Source organism: Coregonus clupeaformis, chromosome 28 (assembly GCF_020615455.1).
Source record: "Coregonus clupeaformis isolate EN_2021a chromosome 28, ASM2061545v1, whole genome shotgun sequence".
NCBI lineage: Eukaryota > Metazoa > Chordata > Actinopteri > Salmoniformes > Salmonidae > Coregonus > Coregonus clupeaformis.
Window position 1 is genome coordinate 12,408,564 of NC_059219.1, and position 25,839 is coordinate 12,434,402.

General features: G+C 42.7%; 1 protein-coding gene across 2 annotated transcripts in view; it reads left to right on the forward strand.

The window, feature by feature from the left end:
* Positions 1-2,477: 2,477 nt before the first annotated feature.
* The window catches only part of LOC121542656 (maestro heat-like repeat-containing protein family member 1), a 55,148-nt gene continuing 31,786 nt past the window's right edge, over positions 2,478-25,839 (forward strand). For both annotated transcript variants that reach the window (XM_041852132.2, XM_041852133.2), the window contains exons 1-17: positions 2,478-2,740; positions 3,471-3,581; positions 4,833-4,978; positions 5,881-6,012; positions 6,275-6,437; positions 6,662-6,760; positions 7,162-7,313; positions 8,662-8,802; positions 10,193-10,285; positions 11,529-11,607; positions 14,396-14,509; positions 21,854-21,927; positions 22,259-22,381; positions 22,549-22,659; positions 24,215-24,359; positions 25,130-25,170; positions 25,362-25,503. In XM_041852132.2, coding sequence (XP_041708066.1) covers positions 3,560-3,581; positions 4,833-4,978; positions 5,881-6,012; positions 6,275-6,437; positions 6,662-6,760; positions 7,162-7,313; positions 8,662-8,802; positions 10,193-10,285; positions 11,529-11,607; positions 14,396-14,509; positions 21,854-21,927; positions 22,259-22,381; positions 22,549-22,659; positions 24,215-24,359; positions 25,130-25,170; positions 25,362-25,503 — 1,777 coding nt within the window. In that variant the 5' untranslated portion in view covers positions 2,478-2,740; positions 3,471-3,559. The remainder of the gene's footprint in view (positions 2,741-3,470; positions 3,582-4,832; positions 4,979-5,880; positions 6,013-6,274; positions 6,438-6,661; positions 6,761-7,161; positions 7,314-8,661; positions 8,803-10,192; positions 10,286-11,528; positions 11,608-14,395; positions 14,510-21,853; positions 21,928-22,258; positions 22,382-22,548; positions 22,660-24,214; positions 24,360-25,129; positions 25,171-25,361; positions 25,504-25,839) is intronic.

Genomic DNA, 25,839 nt, shown 5'->3' on the forward strand with positions numbered 1-25,839 from the left:
AGTGGCCAATTGATACAAAACACAAAAAAGTTGAATGACATTGGGAGATTGTCAAGCCAAGCCTTCGAAACTGGGTAAGTCTACAAGGTAGGGAGGGATGTATTCTCTGTTTGTAGATATTGACAGTATAAATAATCTATTTTGTGTGGCCATGTCCTCTTATAATCTCCACCCGGCACAGACAGAAGAGGACTGGCCACCCCTCAGAGCCTGGTTCCTCTCTAGGTTTCTTCCTACGTTCCTGCCTTTCTAGGGAGCTTTTCCTAGCCACCGTGCTTCTACATTTACATTGACATTTTAGTCATTTAGCAGACACTCTTATCCAGAGCGACTTACAGTTATCGAGTGCATACATTTTTTCATACTTCTACAACTGCATTGCTTGCTGTTTGGGGTTTTAGGCTGGGTTTCTGTATAGCACTTTGTGACATCTGCTGATGTAAAAGGGCTTTATAAATACATTTGATTGATTGATTGATTGGCACAGAAACCTGTTTTGTGGAAAGTACTTTGCATATATTTTATATAATTATAAATATGGCATCAAAATGTTGAAAATCTGATTTCCCTCTAGCTGATCATTGTCTGCAGCCGGCTCTGATCGTAGTGTAATAAAAAAGGCAGGGACAGTGAACTCCTCTGTGTTGGTCGGCGAACCCAAAACTTTCTGGCCCGTATACCTGCGTGGCATCGACTGTGTCACAAAAGCATGCTGAATTGGTCGAAAAGTCGATATCCACGGTTATAAACACAGGGTCACTACATTTATTGTTATTTGTGGTCGTAAACATTATTTTGAGTAAATTTTAAGAAGGGGGAGGGTGTTCAATTTATTTTACAGTACAAGGGGAGGGTCATGTGAAAATATTTATAACTTTAGGGAGAGGGGTGCATTTTTTTAAATGAAACCTTGAGTTGGACCAACCCCGCCCCTACAGTAAATATCAATCTGTCCCTAATAACTGTCTAAGTTGATCGAATAGTTAAGAGACATTGTTGGGTTTAGACGTTGGGTTTAGTTCATGCTGATGAATTCTTACATTAGACTTGTGCCACATTGAATAGAAGTCATGGGATGTAATATCACATGCGTCCTGTTTGACTTTCAATAGGCTTAATGGTTGAGAAAGAGAGAAAGGAAGTTGTGTTTATACATTCATCACGCGTAAAACAAAGTGACTCATTTATTTACCTTGACTGAGCGTCCCAAATGGCACCCTACCCCCTATATAGTGCACAACGTTTGACCAGAGCCCTCTGGGGAATAGGGAGGGATAAAGGGAATAGGATGCAATTTGGGACGGAACCCTAATAGTTGAGAAAGAGAGGAAGTAAGTTCTGTTTATTTACTATGCGTATAGCAACATGACTCATGAATTTATCATGATGGATATGGCATTGCACCTTGAACAGAGGCAAACGTGATTCACTACACTCATAATGAAACCCTCGGTTGTTCTGCCTCTCCAATTTCCAAAGGTTTCAAGAAAGAAGGGTAGTTTCATTATGAGTTCCACAGAATGCAGTTAGGCTATGCCTTGACTATTTATTGGCCTACCTTGGATCCAAATTTCCTTAACCATAAACCATTGGAGCGACCATGATGCCATGATCTTTTTAATTTGAATAGTGGTGCTGATGTTGTCATCACTAAGAGCTTATTGAAAACATTTGTCAGGTTGTGCTGGTGTTTTTGCAGGTGAGGGTAATGTGCCTAGGCCTCTCGCTGGAGTGCATTGGAAGCAGGTAAATATAGGGGCCTAGTCCAACTGACTGGCTCCCCCTAGTGCAGTTTTCCAGGTCTGTCCAAGTCCCAGTTGCTTGTTGTTATTACCATCAGCAAGAGATGTCAAATAGCCAAGATGGCACAGGAGGCTGCTGCGGGGAGGACAGCTCTTAACAATGGCTGGAATGGCATCAAACACACGGAAACCATGGGTTTTGACACCTTTTTTTATTTTATTTTAGTCATTTAGCAGACGCTCTTATCCAGAGCGATTTACAAGAGCAATTAGGGTTAAGTGTTGCTCAAGGGCACATCGACAGATTTTTCACCTAGTGGGCTCGGGGATTAGAACCAGCGACCTTTCGGTTTCTGGCACAACGCTCTTAACCACTAATCTACCTGCCGCCCCTTATTCTGCTCCAGCCATTACCACGAGCCCGTCCTTCCCAATTAAGGTGACACCAACCTCCTGCGTAATATGGGTATTATTGCTGTAATTGTTGGATAGAAAATAGAAATTCAATAGAAAAACATAGATAATGTGATGTAGCTAGTCCACATTGTCAAAAGTATTTCAAGTCATAACACAAAAACACATTACTTTCCTATGGCTATAAAGTTGCAAAATGTACAGAAAAGTGAAATCTCACGTACCTCGTGATGTCCAGTCAGTGATCTATCACATGTATAAGAATCATTGAATCAGCTCAACTCCTGTCGAAGTCACGCCCACACTGACTCGAAGCACATGATTAGGCGTGTTTACCTGCGATGCGTTGCAGTGGCATATAGCTAATCTAGCTAGTGGATGCTAACAAGTGTCTCTCTTTGCATTGAGGAAAAATGACAAAATCACATTGAAAGACAGTTAGTTAGATAAGTATCGGACAACATACATTACATCTTCACTGGATTACTGCGCGTGAGGAGGTTCATCCTTGCATTTGTGTGTAGCTAGCTTGCTAGCTAGTTAGCTAACAAGCGAGCCAGTCTGCCAGACGGGTTGTTCGAAAGGTGGGGAGCCGACTTTGCTGCATTTAACGACGTTCTAATCGTCATTCCAAATGTGGTTAACAATATGGATGTTATCAATATACTATAATTGAATACGTGAAATGTCATCGACCTGCATTGTCCATTGCTACTGGTGACAGCTAGCTAACTCTGTTACAGAGTTTGCCCTTCTGGCTCAGTCCGAAACAGAGCTGGCTAGCTGTCACCTGTAGCAATGGACAATGTAGGTCGATGACATTTCACGTATTCAATTATAGCATATTGACAACATCCATGCTATTAACCACATACCAGCGGAGACCATGTGGAATAGCTCATTTAGCTACAGTAATATCCCAACCAAGAAAAACAGGTCTTGGTCTGACAAGGAAGTGCTGCACTTCTCTCTGACTGTTTTCAGGTTCAGGCTTGTTACCATTTGATAGCTAGTTAAGTTGTTTTACTTTGTCATGCACTGCCACTGTCTGTTGCAATTTAGTTTGTTTGTATCCAGCATAGGACATGTGATGTGGCTATTTGCGCTAGTCTTAAAGTTGCCACATAAAGTGATGCAACTGAGCTAGTCATGATGTTACTGCGCATCATTGCCAGTGAGAATATGATGGAGATTGCACCGTTTTAAGCACGTGAATAACAATCACATTGTGTTGGCGTTCTATCTATTCGCCCTACTATTACCATAGGCTACATACTTTGACATGTCATGCATGCATGTTTTCTTTCTTTGCAGTGTGGTAAAACCAGATTAACAAGTTTTAACCCTTCGAACCACCACATGAAATCCTAAATATCTCCAGTCCCAGCCTTCAGACAGGCGCTATGGAGGAGTCAGACGTGGAGCGTGAGTGACCTTTATTCATCTTCATGTCCTTATGCCATTGCCTCTTGATATGGGCCCTTGCATAATGATTTGTTTTTGGTCAGAGAGGCATAATCTACACAATATATTTATATTTTATCTGAGTGTTCCACAACATTCTGCCCTAGCGAATGGTGATTCTGTTGAAAACTGTTTCTTAAATGGAAGCGAAACAGTGAGAGGCCTACCTGAATTTGTCCAATAGAAACTCTCGTTTTGCAACTGTTTGGTGGAATGTATAGAACCCAGGTCTCATTTGTGTCTCACTCCTCCCTGTCTATCCTGTATTCTCTCACTCCTCCCCGTCTATCCTGTATTCTCTCACTCCTCCCCATCTATCCTGTATTCTCTCACTCCTCCCCGTCTATCCTGTAATCTCTCACTCCTCCCCGTCTATCCTGTATTCTCTCACTCCTCCCCGTCTATCCTGTATTCTCTCACTCCTCCCCGTCTATCCTGTATTCTCTCACTCCTCCCCGTCTATCCTGTATTCTCTCACTCCTCCCCGTCTATCCTGTATTCTCTCACTCCTCCCCGTCTATCCTGTATTCTCTCACTCCTCCCCGTCTATCCTGTATTCTCTCACTCCTCCCCGTCTATCCTGTATTCTCTCACTCCTCCCCGTCTATCCTGTATTCTCTCACTCCTCCCCGTCTATCCTGTATTCTCTCACTCCTCCCCGTCTATCCTGTATTCTCTCACTCCTCCCCGTCTATCCTGTATTCTCTCACTCCTCCCCGTCTATCCTGTATTCTCTCACTCCTCCCCGTCTATCCTGTATTCTCTCACTCCTCCCCGTCTATCCTGTATTCTCTCACTCCTCCCCGTCTATCCTGTATTCTCTCACTCCTCCCCGTCTATCCTGTATTCTCTCACTCCTCCCCGTCTATCCTGTATTCTCTCACTCCTCCCCGTCTATCCTGTATTCTCTCACTCCTCCCCGTCTATCCTGTATTCTCTCACTCCTCCCCGTCTATCCTGTATTCTCTCACTCCTCCCCGTCTATCCTGTATTCTCTCACTCCTCCCCGTCTATCCTTTATTCTCTCACTCCTCCCCGTCTATCCTGTATTCTCTCACTCCTCCCCGTCTATCCTGTATTCTCTCACTCCTCCCCGTCTATCCTGTATTCTCTCACTCCTCCCCGTCTATCCTGTATTCTCTCACTCCTCCCCGTCTATCCTGTATTCTCTCACTCCTCCATGTCTACCCTGCTGTGTTCTCTCCCCACCAGAGGTGACCCTGGCCCTGCTGGATTCAGCCAATGACAAGGACCCGGTGGTCAGGGAGCAGGTCAGGAAGTCCATACTGACCCTGGGGAAGCAGCAGCCTAACAAGGTCCTGTCCATGTGCCAGGACTACCTGGTCAAACACCCCAAGGTCAGACACCACCACCACTACTACTACTGCTTCTGACTGTTGATTAACTACTGTGTGGAGCTGTGACTGGAACACTATAGTAGAAATCCCCCAGACTCATTAGCAATTTCTGCAGAACGTGATGTGTGGCAGTGAATGTGGCCTATGTGTGTAGGCTATCTGTGTCTGTCTGTATTTGTGATGAGGTAGGTGGGGCTCAATGCTGGCCAGGTAAAAGCTGTTCTGCGTTACCTTGCCTGGCTAACAATATAATTATATTATATTGTTTCCATTGTACTTGAAAGAACAGCATAGATTTCTAGTTCTGTTTTAGAGGTGTCGTCCCTCTTAAATTCAGCCATTTATCTGTCCTGTCACCATGATTGATGTAACTTTCACTCTCAGAACATGGGAACATTGCAAATGAGAAGTGAAAGGGTTCTTGGTTATGAGAAGAAAGCTACTGTACTGTGTGACCATAGCCCTCTGATGCAATGGCAATTTCAGACAGCACCAATGCTGCTCTGTGCTGCAGATTTCCTCACAATGCTAGAGAGAAGGTTTCAAGTTTTATTAGTCGTATGCATGGGATACGCATGGTATAAATCGTCAAAGGAAATGCTTACTTGCAGGTTCCTTCTCGACAATGCAACAACAATAAGACATAATAGAAGATTGCATTAGGATGTGATATGGTCTAACATGAAGAATTAACACACATCCTGCCAGAAGCTGGAGACCTTATCACTTCTCTGAAGACTGTGACTCTGCATGTGCTACTCCAATGATATGAATACAAAAGAGATTATGAAATATACTGTATGGGAGAGACTTTTCATACAGGTCACCGTGTTGACGTTAATGCATGTTGACTTAAGGCCTGTGTTTGAAGTGATTTACAATGTAACCTTATTTTCCTGCAGCTTGTAGTTGGGCACAGAGTTGTTATACTGCAGACGATTGAGCTAATTGTGAAGACCAAGATAGACGACATCAGTTACCCGAAAATCAAAAGCATCATTTCTTTGGCCTCTGATGAAATGACTCGATCAAAGGTAAGATTGTTTCTGATGATTTAGTTATTCTGGTCTGATCTGAAATATAGAAATTCAATTACCAACTTTGTGCTTTTAGCCTAATATTGCACGTAATCTAGTTATTCCTCTGACAAAGTACTGGATTTATCAATGGTTATTCTAACATAGAGGCCATTGCATCAATCTGAACACTGAACAGTATCTGTTTGTTCTCATGTATACAATACAAAAAGTATGGCCTAGGGTTTGATTCAACAGCTCAGTTTTCATGTTTTTACAGGATGTTGTACCTGATTGGCAACAGGCAGCCAGCAATATTCTGGTTGCTGTGGGAAACAAGTACATCAATGACATCATGGAGGAAATCCTCAGCAAGTTCCAGCCAGGGGTCCTGCCTCATTTCTTTGTGGTCCAAACGTTAGCAAGCCTCTCTGAATCCAATGGTAGGCAAACACCATACACAATGGTGTCAAGCGCACAGTATAGAGCTGCCTAAAAGGCTGCTAACGGATCCTTTACATCCTGTCACCTAGCTTCTGAGAAGCCTTTGTTTGTGATTTTACAGATCAAGACTATTCCCCCTCAGTGTTTTTCAAATTGTTTCTAGATATCTCTTGGCAGTGTAATAGCGGTAGAGTCTAACCTCTAATCTTACTTTTGTTGACAGTTTATGGTATGGTGCCATTTCTCAATGCCATCTTGGGCACCATGCTCCCAATGCTGGGCATGACCAAGCAGGACAACATGAAGTGGGTGTTCTCCTCTGGTAGGAGTAGATGCACTGTAGCCAACATACTGTAGCATTATTATACATGATTAAACATACATTACCAGACCCAGCCTATAGACCTCTGTCTCTCTGTCTCTCTCTCTTTCTCTCTCTCTCTCTCTGTCTCTCTCTCTCTCTCTCTCTCTCTCTCTCTCTCCGTCTCTGTCACTGTCTCTCTCTTTCAATTCAATTTAATTCAATAGACTTTATTGACATGGCAAGTTAAATTACTTACATTGTCAAAGTATACATATAACAAAAATGGTGGGACCAACAGCAATAATAATAGAAGTAGTGGAAATGGGATTACCATCTGTCTCTCTCTCTCGCTCTCTCTCTCTCTCTCGCTCTCTCTGTCTCTCTCTTTCTGTGTCTGTCTCTCTCTTTCCTTCTCCCAGCTCTGTCCCACTTCAGTGAGAGCATCCTGGAGTACCTAGCCAACCTGGACAAAGCTCCTGACCCGACTGTGAGAAAGGACACGTTCTCCAGCGAGATCTACGCAGCTTACGACATCCTCTACTGCAACTGGCTCCAGAGCAGGGAATCCAAGGTACACCACATTACATTAGGAGGAGCACGAAACCAATTTGTCCTAATTACATTTCTGTCTCAACCGTCCCTCTGTTGTAGGGATATCATGATGAAAGCAACCCCTTTGACTGTGTGCTGGTATTATAGGGAAGAGAAGGGAGAGGTCTACAGGCAGAGCCAGGTCAATGATTGATATCAGATGATTTCAACATTTAGGAGAGTTTCCTGGACATATTTGCCTGGTTAATTCTCTGCAAGGTTATGTAGAAAGGTTTTCTTGAGGTTTCTGAGTAGAGGACATAATAACCACAGTAGAAGTCGGTCTAGGCTTGTGGGAAATAAATAGTCCCTTATCTGTAATCTGTTCATAAACTCTGCATTCCTCCATTTTGGTTTTGAAATGATTAACCACAGAGCAACTGCAGCATAACTGCTGATGTCTTTATTTTTGAGAATGCCAAAAGTCAGATTACTCCCCGTCTCTGCACCCGCATTAATAAAAAGATTTCTGCTTCAGTTAGATGTGGACTCAGTTGATTAAAACGTTTTTCCAGTGATTGACTGTGTCCCAAATGGCTTCATATTCCCTAAATCACGTGTCAAACTCATTCCACGGAGCGCCGAGTTTCTGCAGGATTTCGCTCCTCCCTTGTACTTGATTGATGAATTTAAGGTCACTCATTAGGAAATAACTCTTCACCTGGTTGTCGAGGTCTTGAGAGGAAAAACCAAAAACCCGCAGACTCTAGGCCCTCCATGGAATGAGTTTGACACCCCTGTTCCCTATAGAGTGCACTGCTTTTGGCCAGGGCCCATAGAACCCTGTTCCCTATAGAGTGCACTGCTTTTGGCCAGGGCCCATAGAACCCTGTTCCCTATAGAGTGCACTGCTTTTGGCCAGGGCCCATAGAACCCTGTTCCCTATAGAGTGCACTGCTTTTGGCCAGGGCCCATAGAACCCTGTTCCCTATAGAGTGCACTGCTTTTGGCCAGGGCCCATAGAACCCTGTTCCCTATAGAGTGCACTGCTTTTGGCCAGGGCCCACAGGGTTCTGGTGAAAACTGATGCTGCTAGATCTGGTCAAAAGTAGTACACTGTAGAGAATAGACCCAGTCTTAGTGGTGTTTTTCTCTACCTGGCTGGGGCTGTAGCTACGACTAACTGTTGTTTTTCTCTACCTGGCTGGGGCTGTAGCTACGACTAACTGTTATTTTTCTCTACCTGGCTGGGGCTGTAGCTACGACTAACTGTTGTTTTTCTTTACCTGGCTGGGGCTGTAGCTACGACTAACTGTTGTTTTTCTCTACCTGGCTGGGGCTGTAGCTACGACTAACTGTTGTTTTTCTCTACCTGGCTGGGGCTGTAGCTACGACTAACAGTGGCGGAAGCAGTGGGATCCATGAGTCACCTGATGGCCCATGATAAACTGGAGGAGCAGCTTCCCAAACTCATTCCCACAATCCTCTCCCTGTACAAGAAGAACACCGAGCATTACGTCATCAGTAAGGTAGGTAGGCCTCTAATGACTGCTGCTGGTGTTCTATATAGGGAATAGAGTGCCAGATGGGAGGCACCCAGAGAGTTCAGCAGTCTGGTCCAGATCTGTGTGTAATAGTTTAGCTAACTCTTCTGACCTGGCAGTGTCATGTCAAACAGGTAGGCCCATACCGGTAGGCCCATACAGGTAGGCCCATACAGGTATGCTTGTCATGTCAAACAGGTAGGCCCATACAGGTAGGCCCATACAGGTATGCTTGTCATGTCAAACAGGTAGGCCCATACAGGTAGGCCCATACAGGTATGCTTGTCATGTCAAACAGGTAGGCCCATACCGGTATGCTTGTCATGTTCTCATGCCAAGACATCTAATTTTCTGGTTTTCTTGGCATAACAATGATAGTTAGCTGTGGCGTTGACTGAAGCACATACCGATGCAGAGTACCCTCGTCTGAAGTCGGGCACTATGGTATTTATGTTGATGTAGTGATTCAATCTAGACCAGGGTACTCTGCAGTCTGCCACTATGGTATTTATGTTGATATAGTGATTAAAGATAGACCAGGGTACTCTGCAGTCTGCCACTATGGTATTTATGTTGATGTAGTGATTTATGCTAGACCAGGGTACTCTGCAGTCTGCCACTATGGTATTTATGTTGATGTAGTGATTTATGCTAGACCAGGGTACTCTGCAGTCTGCCACTATGGTATTTATGTTGATGTAGTGATTTTAGCTAGACCAGGGTACTCTGCAGTCTGCCACTATGGTATTTATGTTGATGTAGTGATTTAAGCTAGACCAGGGTACTCCACAGTCTGCCACTATGGTATTTATGTTGATGTAGTGATTTAAGCTAGACCAGGGTACTCCACAGTCTGCCACTATGTTATTTATGTTGATGTAGTGATTTAAGATAGACCAGGGTCCTCCGCAGTCTGCCACTATGGTATTTATGTTGATGTAGTGATTTAAGCTAGACCAGGGTACTCCACAGTCTGCCACTATGGTATTTATGTTGATGTAGTGATTTAAGATAGACCAGGGTACTCCGCAGTCTGCCATTATGGTATTTATGTTGATGTAGTGATTTAAGGTAGACCAGGGTACTCCGCAGTCTGCCACTATGGTATTTATGTTGATGTAGTGATTTAAGCTAGACCAGGGTACTCCGCAGTCTGCCACTATGGTATTTATGTTGATGTAGTGATTTAAGCTAGACCAGGGTACTCCGCAGTCTGCCACTATGGTATTTATGTTGATTGGGACTTAAATTACTTATTTAATGGAGTCTTACTCTCAATGTCATTCATCAGTCCTGTAGCAGTGTTTTAGTCCGTTTCCCAACACTGTCTGCTCTGCTCACTAATCAGCTCATGTTGATTTCACCTCCCCTGCAGAGCCTGTGTCAAGTTCTGGATGCTTCTGTGAACATGGGCAGCAGAGTTCTGGAGACGCAGATCGACAGCCTGCTCACTACTCTACACCAGCAGGTACGGCAAAGTGACAGTACAGTACACTGACAACATATGAACACGACTGCATTCTTCTAACTTTATTTTATATATACTTTTTTTTTAATGATTGATTTATAGATTTTTCATTTATTTAACCTTTATTTTGACAGGGAGTCATCCTGAGACCAAGGTGTCTTTTTCAGAGGAGCCCTGTATACACATCAATACACATTCTACACATCACTATACACATCAATACACATTCTATACATCACTATACACATCAATACACAATTATACACATCACTATACACATTCTACACATCACTATACACATCAATACACATTCTACACATCACTATACACATCACTATACACATTCTACACGTCACTATACACATCAATACACATTCTACACATCACTATACACATCAATACACATTCCACACATCACTATACACATCAATACACATTCCACACATCACTATACACATCACATACATGAAAAGCAAAACACAATCACAGAAAACAAACACATCCTTCATGAAAAAGGTCCTCAATCAGCCTTTAGAATTGCCCTAGAGGCACCAATTCATCCAATTTTAGAGAGCCTTGGAGATTATTCCACAAGTAAGGTACAAACAAATTAAAAGCAGATGATTGTACTGCGATGTTGAAGGAGCTAGCAAGCAAGCATTTCACTGCACCTTTTACACATGCTGTAAACTGTGTATGTAACTAATAACATTTGATTTGAAAGTACTACCTTGGAACACACAGGCTTCTTACAACACGTTCTGTCACTCCGCCTGGGCTGTTTGCTCAATGACAATAGGATGTTTTTCTGTATTTAACACAGCTAGTCATACTAGAGACTGACTATAATGGTTCTCAATGACAGGATACATAATAAATCACTTCCTGTTGTCAGGATACATAATAAATCACTTCCTGTTGTCAGGATACATAATAAATCACTTCCTGTTGTCAGGATACATAATAAATCACTTCCTGTTGTCAGGATACATAATAAATCACTTCCTGTTGTCAGGATACATAATAAATCACTTCCTGTTGTAGTCACATTGTTTGTGACTCACCCTATGCCAATCCACTGACTTTGAAATGTCCACGATGCGTTGGTTTGATTGCACTTAAGTCAACATCAGTTAGATTGAATCAAGAACAAACATACTTTTCAATATGGATTGGTTGATTAGTATGAATAAGAGTTATTGTACCTTCATGTACAGTAATTATCATTTTGTGTTCCCTCCAGGTTTGCGCACCTGTTGACTACAGCAACCCACCGACGGTGAAAAATCACAACGAGGTATTAAGATGCTTCAGCATTCTAGGTTGGTTTTCTGTTCTTCAATAATGCGTGTGTGTGTTTTGTCTCTAGGTTTATTAGATTGAGAGGTCAGTGTTGTAGTCAATGAAGTAAATGTTGCAGATAGAAACGCATTGAACGATTCCTTATTCGACATGACAATCACAACTGTTCTACCCAATATATTTTTAATCTGAAGGTTCTAGAACAGGCCCCTTGACCTGGTCTTTGTTAGTCCAGTCAGTGGACCAGTGTGTGTTGTTGTAATCCAGTGGTCATGTTGCTGCCTGTTGGGGAGGGAGGGATTAAAGTCCCCCTGCCACACAGACACACTGCTGCTGTAGCAATATGCCAAACGTCTGACTTTTACTGCTCTTCCAAGTTATGGAGTTGGGCTTGTAGACCTTTGGCTGCAACGTGTAGAAGGATTTAATGAGGGGCCGGTCATCACTGTTTGGACTGTGTGCTTGCGTCTAAATATTACTGTCTGGGCCTATATATACATTTTCAGATGATCTGGGTAATTTCCATTACATTGTATAATTAAGCAATAAGGTCAGAGGGAGTGTGGTATATGGCCGATATACCACGGCTAAGGGCTGTTCTTACGTACGACGCAACGTGGAGTGCCTGCATACAGCCCTTAGCCGTGGTATATTGGCCATATACTACAAACCCCAGAGGTGCCTTATTGCTATTATACACTGGTTACCAATGTAATTAGAGCAGTAAAAATAAATGTTTTGTCATACCCGTGGTATATGGTCTGATATATTTGTCAGCCAATCAGCATTCAGGGCACGAACCACCCAGTTTATAATATAAAACTGATAATGGAATTGTAGAATACCAGTATTAATTGGTGCTGTTACCTACAGTGAGGGGAAAAAAGTATTTGATCCCCTGCTGATTTTGTACGTTTGCCCATTGACAAAGACATGATCAGTCTATAATTTTAATGGTAGGTTTATTTGAACAGTGAGAGACAGAATAACAACAAAAAAATCCAGAAAAATGCATGTCAAAAATGTTATAAATTGATTTGCATTTTAATGAGGGAAATAAGTATTTGACCCCTCTGCTAAACATGACTTAGTACTTGGTGGCAAAACCCTTGTTGGCAATCACAGAGGTCAGACGTTTCTTGTAGTTGGCCACCAGGTTTGCACACATCTCAGGAGGGATTTTGTCCCACTCCTCTTTGCAGATCTTCTCCAAGTCATTAAGGTTTCAAGGCTGACGTTTGGCAACTCGAACCTTCAGCTCCCTCCACAGATTTTCTATGGGATTAAGGTCTGGAGACTGGCTAGGCCACTCCAGGACCTTAATGTGCCTCTTCTTGAGCCACTCCTTTGTTGCCTTGGCTGTGTGTTTTGGGTCATTGTCATGCTGGAATACCCATCCATGAGCCATTTTCAATGCCCTGGCTGAGGGAAGGAGGTTCTCACCCAAGATTTGACGGTACATGGCCCTGTCCATCGTCCCTTTGATGCGGTGAAGTTGTCCTGTCCCCTTAGCAGAAAAACACCCCCAAAGCATAATGTTTCCACCTCCATATTTGATGGTGTTCTTGGGGTCATAGGCAGCGTTCCTCCTCCTCCAAACACGGCGAGTTGAGTTGATGCCAAAGAGCTCGATTTTGGTCTCATCTGACCACAACACTTTCACCCAGTTCTCCTCTGAATCATTCAGATGTTCATTGGCAAACTTCAGACGGGCCTGTATATGTGCTTTCTTGAGCAGGGGGACCTTGCGGGCGCTGCAGTATTTCAGTCCTTCACGGTGTAGTGTGCTACCAATTGTTTTCTTGGTGACTATGGTCCCAGCTGCCTTGAGATCATTGACAAGATCCTCCCGTGTAGTTCTGGGCTGATTCCTCTTGCATGGAGCCCCAGGCCGAGGGAGATTGACAGTTCTTTTGTGTTTCTTCCATTTGCGAATAATCGCACCAACTGTTGTCACCTTCTCACCAAGCTGCTTGGCGATGATCTTGTAGCCCATTCCAGCCTTGTGTAGGTCTACAATCTTGTCCCTGACATCCTTGGAGAGCTCTTTGGTCTTGGCCATGGTGGAGAGTTTGGAATCTGATTGATTGATTGCTTCTGTGGACAGGTGTCTTTTATACAGGTAACAAGCTGAGATTAGGAGCACACGCTTTAAGAGTGTGCTGCTAATCTCAGCTCGTTACCTGTATAAAAGACACCTGGGAGCCAGAAATCTTTCTGATTGAGAGGGGGTCAAATACTTATTTCCCTCATTAAAATGCAAATCAATGTAAAAAAAAATTAACATGCGTTTTTCTGGATTATTTTGTTGTTATTCTGTCTCTCACTGTTCAAATAAACCTACCATTAAAATTATAGACTGATCATTTCTTTGTCAGTGGGCAAACGTACAAAATCAGCAGGGGATCAAATACTTTTTTCCCTCACTGTACATATATGGTATATAGGCCTAGTACAGTACTATGTTCAGAGTTCCAGACTGTTTTCCCTCTTCAACCAATACTAAACTCTGTCTGTGTCTCAAGTGGCACCCTACTCTCTATATAGTGCACTACTTTTGACCGGAACCCTATGAGTCCTGGTGAAAAGTAGTGCACTATAAAGGGAATAGGGTGCCGTTGTGAACAAAGTCTTTGTTATTTTAGAACTTGGAGCTGCTGCAGGGAAACTACATGATGGACACCATGTCCTCCTGTAATGAGATAATTCATGATTAGATTTTAGATGGTGTGACTTCACTCCGGGGTAAATGTGTTTAAACTTTAAGCACTCGTCTGACTCTGTGCCGTACGCTTCCTTCCTCCGCAGCCAACACCTTCCCAGACCGGCTGATCATGTTTGTGCTTCAGAAACTGGAGAACAGTAATGAGAGGAACCGCATGGGCTCCCTGGCCGTGCTCCGACACCTCATCAACTCCTCCAGTAAGACTGCTAGTTAGTCTGGCTCGGGTCTGTCTACTACAGTGTGTGTATGTATGTATGTATGTATGTATGTATACATACATACATACATACATACATACATACATACATACATACATCCGCGGAAAATATTAAGAGACCACTGCAAAATTATCAGTTTCTCTGGTTTTACTATTTATAGGTATGTTTTTGGGTAAAAATAACATTTTTGTTTTATTCTATGAACTACTGACAACATTTCTCCCAAATTCCAAATAGAAATATTGTCATTTAGAGCATTTATTTGCAGAAAATTACATCTGGTCAAAATAACAAAAAATATGCAGTGTTGTCAGACCTCGAATAATGCAAAGAAAATAAGTTCATGTTCATTTTTAAACAACACAATACTAATGTTTTAACTTAAGAAGAGTTCAGAAATCAATATTTGGTGGAATAACCCTAATTTTCAATCACAGCTTTCATGCGTCTTGGCATGCTCTCCACCAGTCTTTCACATTGATGTTGGGTGACTTTATGCCACTCCTGGCGCAAAAATTCAAGCAGCTCGGCTTTGTTTGATGGCTTGTGACCATCCATCTTCCTCTTGATCACATTCCAGAAGTTTTCAATGGGGTTCAGGTCTGGAGATTGGGCTGGCCATGACAGGGTCTTGATCTGGTGGTCCTCCATCCACACCTTGATTGACCTGGCTGTGTGGCATGGCGCATTGTCCTGCTGGAAAAACCAATCCTCCGAGTTGGGGAACAATGTCAGAGCAAAAGGAAGCAAGTTTTCATCCAGGACAACCTTGTACGTGGCTTGATTCATGCGTCCTTCACAAAGACAAATCTGCCCGATTCCAGCCTTGCTGAAGCACCCCCAGATCATCACCGATCCTCCACCAAATTTCACAGTGGGTGCGAGATGTTGTGGCTTGTAGGCCTCTCCAGGTCTCCGTCTAACCATTAGACGACCAGGTGTTGGGCAAAGCTGAAAATTGGACTCATCAGAGAAGATGACCTTACTCCAGTCCTCTACGGTCCAATCCTTATGGTCTTTTGCAAACCTCAGCCTGGCTCTTCTTTGCTTCTCATTGATGAAGGGATTTTTTCTAGCTTTGCACGACTTCAGCCCTGCTCCTAGGAGCCTGTTTCGAACCGTCCTCGCCGTACACTTCACCCCAGCTGCCGTTTGCCATTCTTTTTGTAGGTCACTTGATGTCATCCTACAGTTGTTGAGTGACATTCAAATGAGTTGGCGGTCATCCCGGTCAGTAGAGTCGTTTTCGCCCTCTGCCGGTCTGTAGCTTTGTTGTCCCCAATGTCTGCTGCTTGACCTTGTTCTTATGAACCACCATCTTTGAAATTTTAAGGATGGAAGCAACCTGACACTCACTGTATCCCTCTGCCAGTAAAGCCAGAATTGAACCCTTCTTTTCCTCACTCAACTTTCCTTTCAACTCTTTTGGCATGGTCAATAGTTATTTTTTGATTAATATTACTTTTGAGGTACTATTAGCACTGTTTTTGCCATCCAGCTGGTCCTATTGCAAGATTATAGTGATGACCACAGCAGTGGTTTTTATACTTTTCCTCGTTAAATAAGATTTGGTTCATGTGATCACCTAATCAGTACCTAATTCAGTAGAATGATGTGTGCCTGTGTTGGAATTCAACAGACGCTGGAATGGAATGGCTGTCATACATGTAGAGATGCTGATTTAAGAAACATTTGCAGTGGTCTCTTAATTTTTTCCACAACTGTGTGTGTGTGTGTGTGTGTGTATACACAGTGGGGAGAACAAGTATTTGATACACTGCCGATTTTGCAGGTTTTCCTACTTACAAAGCATGTAGAGGTCTGTAATTTTTCATCATAGGTACACTTCAACTGTGAGAGACGGAATCTAAAACAAAAATCCAGAAAATCACATTGTATGATTTTTAAGTAATTCATTTGCATTTTATTGCATGACATAAGTATTTGATCACCTACCAACCAGTAAGAATTCCAGCTCTGACAGACCTGTTATTTTTTCTTTAAGAAGCCCTCCTGTTCTCCACTCATTACCTGTATTAACTGCACCTGTTTGAACTCGTTACATGTATAAAAGACACCTGTCCACACACTCAATAAAACAGACTCCAACCTCTCCACAATGGCCAAGACCAGAGAGCTGTGTAAGGACATCAGGGATACAATTGTAGACCTGCACAAGGCTGGGATGGGCTACAGGACAATAGGCAAGCAGCTTGGTGAGAAGGCAACAACTGTTGGCACAATTATTAGAAAATGGAAGAAGTTCAAGATGACGGTCAATCACCCTCGGTCTGGGGCTCCATGCAAGATCTCACCTCGTGGGGCATCAATGATCATGAGGAAGGTGAGGGATCAGCCCAGAACTACACGGCAGGACCTGGTCAATGACCTGAAGAGAGCTTGGACCACAGTCTCAAAGAAAACCATTAGTAACACACTACGCCGTCATGGATTAAAATCCTGCAGCGCACGCAAGGTCCCCCTACTCAAGCCAGTGCATGTCCAGGCCCGTCTGAAGTTTGCCAATGACCATCTGCATGATCCAATGGAGGAATGGGAGAAGGTCATGTGGTCTGATGAGACAAAAATATAGCTTTTTGGTCTAAACTCCACTCGCCGTGTTTGGAGGAAGAAGAAGGATGAGTACAACCCCAAGAACACCATCCCAACCGTGAAGCATGGAGGTGGAAACATCATTCTTTGGGGATGCTTTTCTGCAAAGGGGACAGGATGACTGCACCGTATTGAGGGGAGGATGGATGGGGCCAAGTATCGTGAGATCTTTGCCAACAACCTCCTTCCCTCAGTAAGAGCATTGAAGATCCTCTGTGGTCCTCTGTAGCTCAGCTGGTAGAGCACGGTGCTTGTAACGCTAAGGTAGTGGGTTCGATCCCCGGGACCACCCATACACAAAAAAATAAAATAAATGTATGCACGCATGACTGTAAGTCGCTTTGGATAAAAGCGTCTGCTGAAATGGCATATTATTATGTTATTATAAGATGGGTCGTGGCTGGGTCTTCCAGCATGACACGACCCGAAACACACAGCCAGGGAAACTAAGGAGTGGCTCCGTAAGAAGCATCTCAAGGTCCTGGAGTGACCTAGCCAGTCTCCAGACCTGAACCCAATAGAACATCTTTGGAGGGAGCTGAAAGTCCGTATTGCCCAGCGATAGCCCCGGAAACCTGAAAGATCTGGAGAAGGTCTGTATGGAGGAGTGGGCCAAAATCCCTGCTGCAGTGTGTGCAAACCTGGTCAAGACCTACAGGAAACGTATGATCTCTGTAATTGCAAACAAAGGTTTCTGTACCAAATATTAAGTTCTGCTTTTCTGATGTATCAAATACTTATGTCATGCAATAAAATGCAAATTAAGTACTTAATCATACAATGTGATTTTCTGGATTTTTGTTTTAGATTCCGTCTCTCACAGTTGAAGTGTACCTATGATAAAAATTACAGACCTCTACATGCTTTGTAAGTAGGAAAACCTGCAAAATCGGCAGTGTATCAAATACTTGTTCTCCCCACTGTATGTATATATATACTACTTACTTACTACAGTTTGTGTATATATACAGTGCATTCGGAAAGTATTCAGACCCCTTGACTTTTTCCACATTTTGTTACGTTACAGCCTTATTCTAAAATAGATTAAATTGTTTATTTCCCTCATCAATCTACACACAATACCCCATAATCTACACACAATACCCCAGGTTTTTAGACATTTTTGGAAATGTATATAAAAAAATAATAATGGAAATATCACATTTACATAAGTATTCAGACCCTTTACTCAGTACTTTGTTGAAGAACCTTTGGCAGCGATTACACCCTCAAATCTTCTTGAGTATTATTAATATTTTTTAACTTTTTTTTTAGTCATTTAGCAGACGCTCTTATCCAGAGCGACTTACAGGAGCAATTAGGGTTAAGTGCCTTGCTCAAGGGCACATCGACAGATTTTTCACCTAGTCGGCTCGGGGATTAGAACCAGCAACCTTTCGGTTACTGGCACAACGCTCTTAACCACTAAGCTACCTGCCGCCCGTATGACACTACAAGCTTGGCACACCTGTATTTGGGGAGTTTCTTCCATTCTTCTCTGCAGATCCTCTCAAGCTCTGGCAGGTTGGATGGGGAGCGTCGCTGCACAGCTATTTTCAGTTCTCTCCAGAGATGTTCGATCGGGTTCAAGTCTGGGCTTTGGCTGGGCTACTCAAGGAGATTCAGAGACTTGTCCCAAAGCCTCTCCTGCGTTGTCTTGGCTGTGTGCGTAGGGTCGTTGACCTGTTGGAAGGTGAACCTTCACCCCAGTCTGAGGTCCTGAGCGCTCTGGAGCAGGTTTTCATCAAGGATCTCCCTGTACTTTGCTCCGTTCATATTTCCCTCGATCCTGACTAGTCTCCCAGTCCCTGCCGCTGAAAAATCCCCACAGCATGATGCTGCCACCACCATGCTTCACCGTAGGGATGGTGCTAGGTTTCCTCCAGACGTGACGCTTGGCATTCAGGCCAAAGAGTTCAATCTTGGTTTCATCAGACCAGATAATCTTGTTTCTCATGGTCTGAGAGTCTTTAGGTGCATTTTGGCAAACTACAAGCGGGCTGTCATGTGACTTTTACTGAGGAGTGGCTTCCATCTGGCCAACCTACCATAAAGGCCTGATTGGTGGAGTGCTGCAGAGATGGTTGTGCTTCTGGAAGTTTCTCCCATCTCCACAGAGGAAATCTGGAGCTCTGTCAGAGTGACCGTCGGGTTCTTGGTCACCTCCCTGACCAAGGCCCTTCTCCCCCAATTGCTCAGTTTGGCTGGGCGGCCAGCTCTAGGAAGAGTCTTGGTGGTTGATGGAGGCCACTGTGTTCTTGGACCTTCAATGCTGCAGAAATGTTTGGTACCCTTCCCTGGATCAGTGCCTCGACACAATGCTGTCTCTGAGCTCTACGGACAATTCCTTCGACCTCATGGACCTTATATAGACAGGTGTGTGTGTGTACCTTTCCAAATCATATCCAATCAATTGAATTTGCCACAGGTGGATCAAGTTATAGAAACATCTCAAGGATGATCAATGGAAACAGGATGCGCCTGAGCTCAACTTCGAGTCTCATATCAAAGGGTCTGAATACTTATATGAATAAGGTATTTTTATTTTTATTTTTTTATACATTTGCAAATTCTAAACCTGTTTTCGCTTTGTCATTATGGGTTATTGTGTATAGACTGAATAATTTTATTTTATCCATTTTAGAATAAAGCTGTAATGTAACAAAACGTGGATAAAGTCAAGGGATCTGAATACTTTCTGAATGCACTGTATATGTAGACACTACTACTCACTACTACAGTATACATAGACACTACTACTCACTACTACATTATTCATATAGACACTACTACTCACTACTACAGTATACCTATAGACAATACTACTCACTACTACAGTATACCTATAGACACTACTACTCACTACTACAGTATACCTATAGACAATACTACTCACTACTACAGTATACCTATAGACACTACTACTCACTACAGTATTCATAAAGACACTACTACTCACTACTACAGTATTCATATAGGCACTACTACTCACTACTACAGTATTCATAGACACAACTACTCACTACTACAGTATTCATAAAGACACTACTACTCACTACTACAGTATTCATAAAGACACTACTACTCACTACAGTATTCATAAAGACACTACTACTCACTACAGTATTCATAAAGACACTACTACTCACTACAGTATTCATAAAGACACTACTACTCACTACAGTATTCAGAAAGACACTACTACTTACTACAGTATTCATATAGACACTACTACTCACTACAGTATTCATAAAGACACTACTACTCACTACAGTATTCATAAAGACACTACTACTCACTACAGTATTCATAAAGACACTACTACTCACTACAGTATTCAGAAAGACACTACTACTCACTACAGTATTCATAAAGACACTACTACTCACTACAGTATTCATAAAGACACTACTACTTACTCACTCTCTTGTATACAGTACAGCAACTTACTCCCTTTATATACAGACAGTACAGTAACTATTTAACACTAGAACCACTGGGTCATTCTGACTGCAACATTCTAACAGTGTAATTAATAAATGTCATATATGCTATTGCTAAATAATCATTTGGTTGTGTTCATGAAGGTGTTAGGTAACGTTAGAATACGATTATTTGTTTAATTTCAAATAACAAAATAGCACTTTCATTAGTTTGTTACTGTAGGCTATATGTAAAAACACAAACTCAACTGTTCAATCAATTTTATTAGTGGAGTGCCTTTGTTACAACTATGAAATAGATACCACGTTAACAGCGTATTTTTATCAAGTTTTTGTTGTTGTTTTTTTACAAAATGTCCCAAACACAAAGATGCATTTTCAGCAAAATTCTCTGTCAAATGATGAAAAGCATTAATGGCATTATAAATAATATAAGTGTCGATATGACTGCAGTCAAAAATAGTAAACTATTGTCAGCTCGTGGTTACATGGTGTGCTTCACGCAATGGCATCGGTTGGATTTCATTTATCTGTTATCCCTTGTCCTAACAGTCGACAAATCTTTGCCACTTTAATTTGCTTGAAACACGTCCCACAAACACGTCGCTTGCAGGTGACACAGATGTCTTGGGTTCTATTCTTTGTGCATCTGGCCACCTGGCACTGTCTCCTCCCCGGGAGATGTGTGCAATTTGCCTCGCGCAAAAGCTCACGTGGAATCTTTGCTGCTGCCTTGGCCCTCATGTCTCTCACGGAGCTCGTATGCCAGACTAGTGATGAAGTCTCTATAGGGCATGGTGTTGTTCATGCTCTGCTTGAACACGTGTGTTTTGATAGCAGCAAAGTCAAGCATGTTGTAGAACAAAGCAACAGGCCAGCGGCGGGTGCCTCCTTTCACCGAGTACAGCCGTGCCATCTGATCCAAAACACCCACACCAACTTATGGTGTAAAACCATTCAAATAATGACATGCCCTCCTAAAACTGGTTATAACTCCTATTCTGTTTGTGATATTAAGATTCTAACAATGACCGTGTGTTATATAGACTTATATAGGAAAAGTCAAGGACAGAGGGAGGCATGACTTTAAAAATGGCAGAGTAATAAAATAAATTAATGAATGAGCAGTCAAAATGACTGCTTTAGAGGTTCTAGTGTTAAGTGACTCCGTTCTCTGGATTTGAAAGCATCACTGGTACTTAAAAAGGACTTGTTTGATATGAAATGACCTCATGACGTTACTCAAGTCTTCCTGTCTGTGATCTAGCATCCATTATGGAGTCGAAGAAGCTTCTCATCCTGGCCAGCATCAGACAACCACTGGCTGACCACAGCAATAAGGTAACCGCACGCCATGTGTAAATATTAAACTGTTACACTTTGGCGCAGTTTTCACTCCTAAAAGGCATAGAAAATAAAATCAAAGACCGTTTCAATTACCCATATCCACACGCTGTAAAAAATAATAATATATATTTAAAAAACATTTTATCATTGGGGAACACATCATACATAATGGCCTAAATTCCCAGACATGGATTAAATCTGGTCCTGGTTTGAAAACCACTTTCAATAGGCTATTACCTGCTTAATCAGGGAAACCGACCCAAAATGTTTTCTTAATGTTAGTGTTATACTTGACCTCTGACCTGTCTATCGTTTCTCCCTGCAGGTGAAGAAGAGGGTTGTCCAGGTGATCAGTGCCATGGCTCACCATGGTTACCTGGAGCTGGAGGGAGGAGACCTGCTGGTCAAGTTTATCATCCAACACTGTGCTCTCCCTGACACTTACTATGTACGTTTAGCATATCTACAATACTTATTGGTCTGAAGCCATTATCCTTGGCGAAGGATTCGCATGACATTGTAAATGGTGGATCAGTAAAAAATACTCTGACTTGTATATGGTGGTGTGTGTGTGTGTGTTTCTAAAGAACTGTGTGTGGGTTTGGTTTGTTGCAGCGTCCAGGCCAGCGTCCCAGTGACCCGGAGGAAGTGACCAATGAGGCGCTGCGGAGCATGTGTGACAACACACTTGACCTCTTCACTACGACTGTAGGACGCCTGACTGACGTGAGTCTACTGCATGGAGATAAGACTCCTTCTCTCAGGTTCCTCTTTCTCTCTCTCTTTGGATCTCTGTTTTTCTCACTGTTCTCTCTCTCTCAATTCAATAGACTTTATTGACATGGCAAGTTAAATTACTTACATTGTCAAAGTATACATATAACAAAAATGGTGGGACCAACAGCAATAATAATAGTAGTTGTGGAAATGGGATTACCATTAACAGCAACTATAACAATAATATTAATGATAATAACAAGACTTAAAGCAATAGTAGTAGACCAGTCTCAACATGACTGAGAAGACACATGACATTGTATAAAAGCGAAAACAAAACTCTCTCTCTCTCTCTCTCTCTCTCTCTCTCTCTCTCTCTCTCTCTCTCTCTCACTCACTCACTCACTCACTCACTCACTCACTCACTCACTCACTCACTCACTCACTCACTCACTCACTCACTCACTCACTCACTCACTCACTCACTCACTCACTCACTCACTCACTCACTCACTCACTCACTCACTCACTCACTCACTCACTCACTCACTCACTCACTCACTCACTCACTCACTCACACTCACATCTATTGCCGGTCTTCTTCTCTCTCACATGAACATTATTTATCCGATGAGCATATTGATGCAGAAACATATTTTGTCGTTCATGGAATGGTTTCAGGTATAGAGGCAGTGAACAGATTACATTTTAATGTTTGTTCCTGCTGTAAAAACGTCTTTGGAATACATCGGAGCCAAGTCACACTTAACACCAAACATAATACTTGTGAGAAGAGGTTGAGGGTGGGATTGCTATAATATGGACGTTTGTGTAAAGAAGCTCAGTCAGGAAAGTATTAACTATCATCAGATGTCTTGGGGGGGAAAACTTGCTCTGTTTTCCTTGCCGAGACCGACAGAGAAGATCCTCATAAACACTTGACACAGTGACAGCGTCACATCCAAAGACAGCATCACCCTGTCTGTTTTACAGCCGATCACTCTGCTCTTAGTTACTTGTTCCTTTGCGGTTCCCAACATCAACACTCTCTCTGAGATGACATGTCTCTTGTATTACTTCCCACTGGAAGCTATTAGACAAGGCATTGACAGAGACCGAAGAGAACAGTGATTTACCATGCCTTCATTGGATTAAATCTCTGTGTCTACACTGCATTCTTGCCTTTCTTGGCCACTGGCTGAAGTCTTCATTGCATGGACAGTTGGACTGCAGAATTGGTTTCAAATCATAGTTGAAATATTTTGAGAGAGTTTGATTTATAGTTCTGGGTTTGATTTAGCATGCCTATAGTTCTGGGTTTGATTTAGCATGCCTATAGTTCTGGGTTTGATTTAGCATGCCTATAGTTGTGGGTTTGATTTAGCATGCCTATAGTTATGGGTTTGATTTAGCATGTCTAGAGTTATGGGTTTGCACATTTGACTATGCTATTGGTTTAATTGTACCAGGCAAACTCAATGTTGTGATATTACTGTACACCTGTCTTCACGTGCTGTGGTCCATGCTGTAGTACCGGACTGATCCTCTGTCTGTCTGTCTTCAGGTCCTGTGGCCCATGCTGCTGTACTACCTGACCCCAGGTCAGTACTCCAACGCCACCGCACCGCTCTGCAAGAGCCTCACACTGCTGGGCACCAAGAAGAGAGCCGCCCAGGAGCCCAACTTCAACATAGACTTCAACGAGCAAGGTAGGTGTCTTTAGACGAAGGAGATCCGTTTACTACGTGCGCAACAGACATTTGTAATTTGTATATTGCATTCTCCCTGGTAGACATATACAGTACGTGTACACAGAGTACATTTTCCACAGAGTACATTTTCCACAGAGTACATTTTCCACAGAGTACATTTTCCACAGAGTACATTTTCCACAGAGTACATTCACATACAGTACATTCACACACAGTACATTACATTCATATTAACAAACCATTATGATGTCATCACGATGAGCCAGGGGGATCTGACCGATGGCATGAGGTCATTTCCTCTTTTCCTTTTCCTCTCTCTGAGTCCGTCTGGCGTTCCCGTCTTGGGATTCGGCACACAAGCCCTTTAATGTAAACAAGATGGCCGCAGCCAGGCAGCCCCGGCCTACTCCTCGTCAGCACTTCTTTGGGATTGGGAATCGTTTTTTTTTCTGTTGAAAGTATATTTTATACAGCCATTTTGTTCTCATTAAAGGGCCGTTGGTTTGGTGCTGAGAGGCCAGACAGACCAGAGTGTCTGGTTCTGATTAGCTGAATGAGAAGCCACATTTATCACTAAATAAAGCACTAGCGTTGCCCGGGGCTTGAACTGTAAGGTCATTGTTTCAATGAGAAGACGATGATTAAGCTAAACTCTTTGTGGGGAGAAGTAAGAGCCTGGCCAGTTAATCATTCAGTCATTCATTATAATGCTTTAGTCTGCTATCAACCTTGTTTACGCTCTCATCTTGTTCTTCTTTTCAATTCAGTTAATCTTCCCTCTCCACATATACTGATGGTCCGGCTCTTGGTGAGTCTATGAAACCCTAATGGCATTCCATTTGTATGCGCATGGATTTCAGTTTGCTATGTGGGTGTTTTATAAAACTTGAACTTGATTTAAACCCCAAAAATATGATAAATGTCTCCAATAATAGCTGGGCTATTTCTTTGTCTTACCTGTAAGTCGGGATGTGGTCGCGTCGTGTGTGTGTGTCTCAGGTGAACGGTTCGTTCCCGTTCCGGAGTCGTGGCCATGGTGCACCGTCTCTGTCTCTACTGAACGTCATAAGCCCTAATATCCACCCCAACACTGAGGCACTCTGGGAGAAGGAGATCCCTGCTCTCCTCAGCTACCTGGAAGGTAAAGGACCTCAACTCAATGACCCCAGAGCCTTATAACCTATAGCGAGCTATGGTAGTGTCCAAAATGGCTCCCTATGTTGTGCTTATGGGCCCTGGTCAAAAGTAGTGCATTATATAGGGAATAAGGTGCCATTTGGGACTCATCCTATATCTCTCTCTGAATGACCCCCTTTGGAGAGCAAAGCAGAAATAACCCTGAGTGACTTTTATTGCTACTGCAGTATTGACAGCTTAGGGGGCTGTTTGAACCCCATTATAATGTCAGTGGTATAAAATAGTTCTTGCTCCGTGTATTCTACTGAGAGAGAACTGATATTAATAAAGGCACATCTTA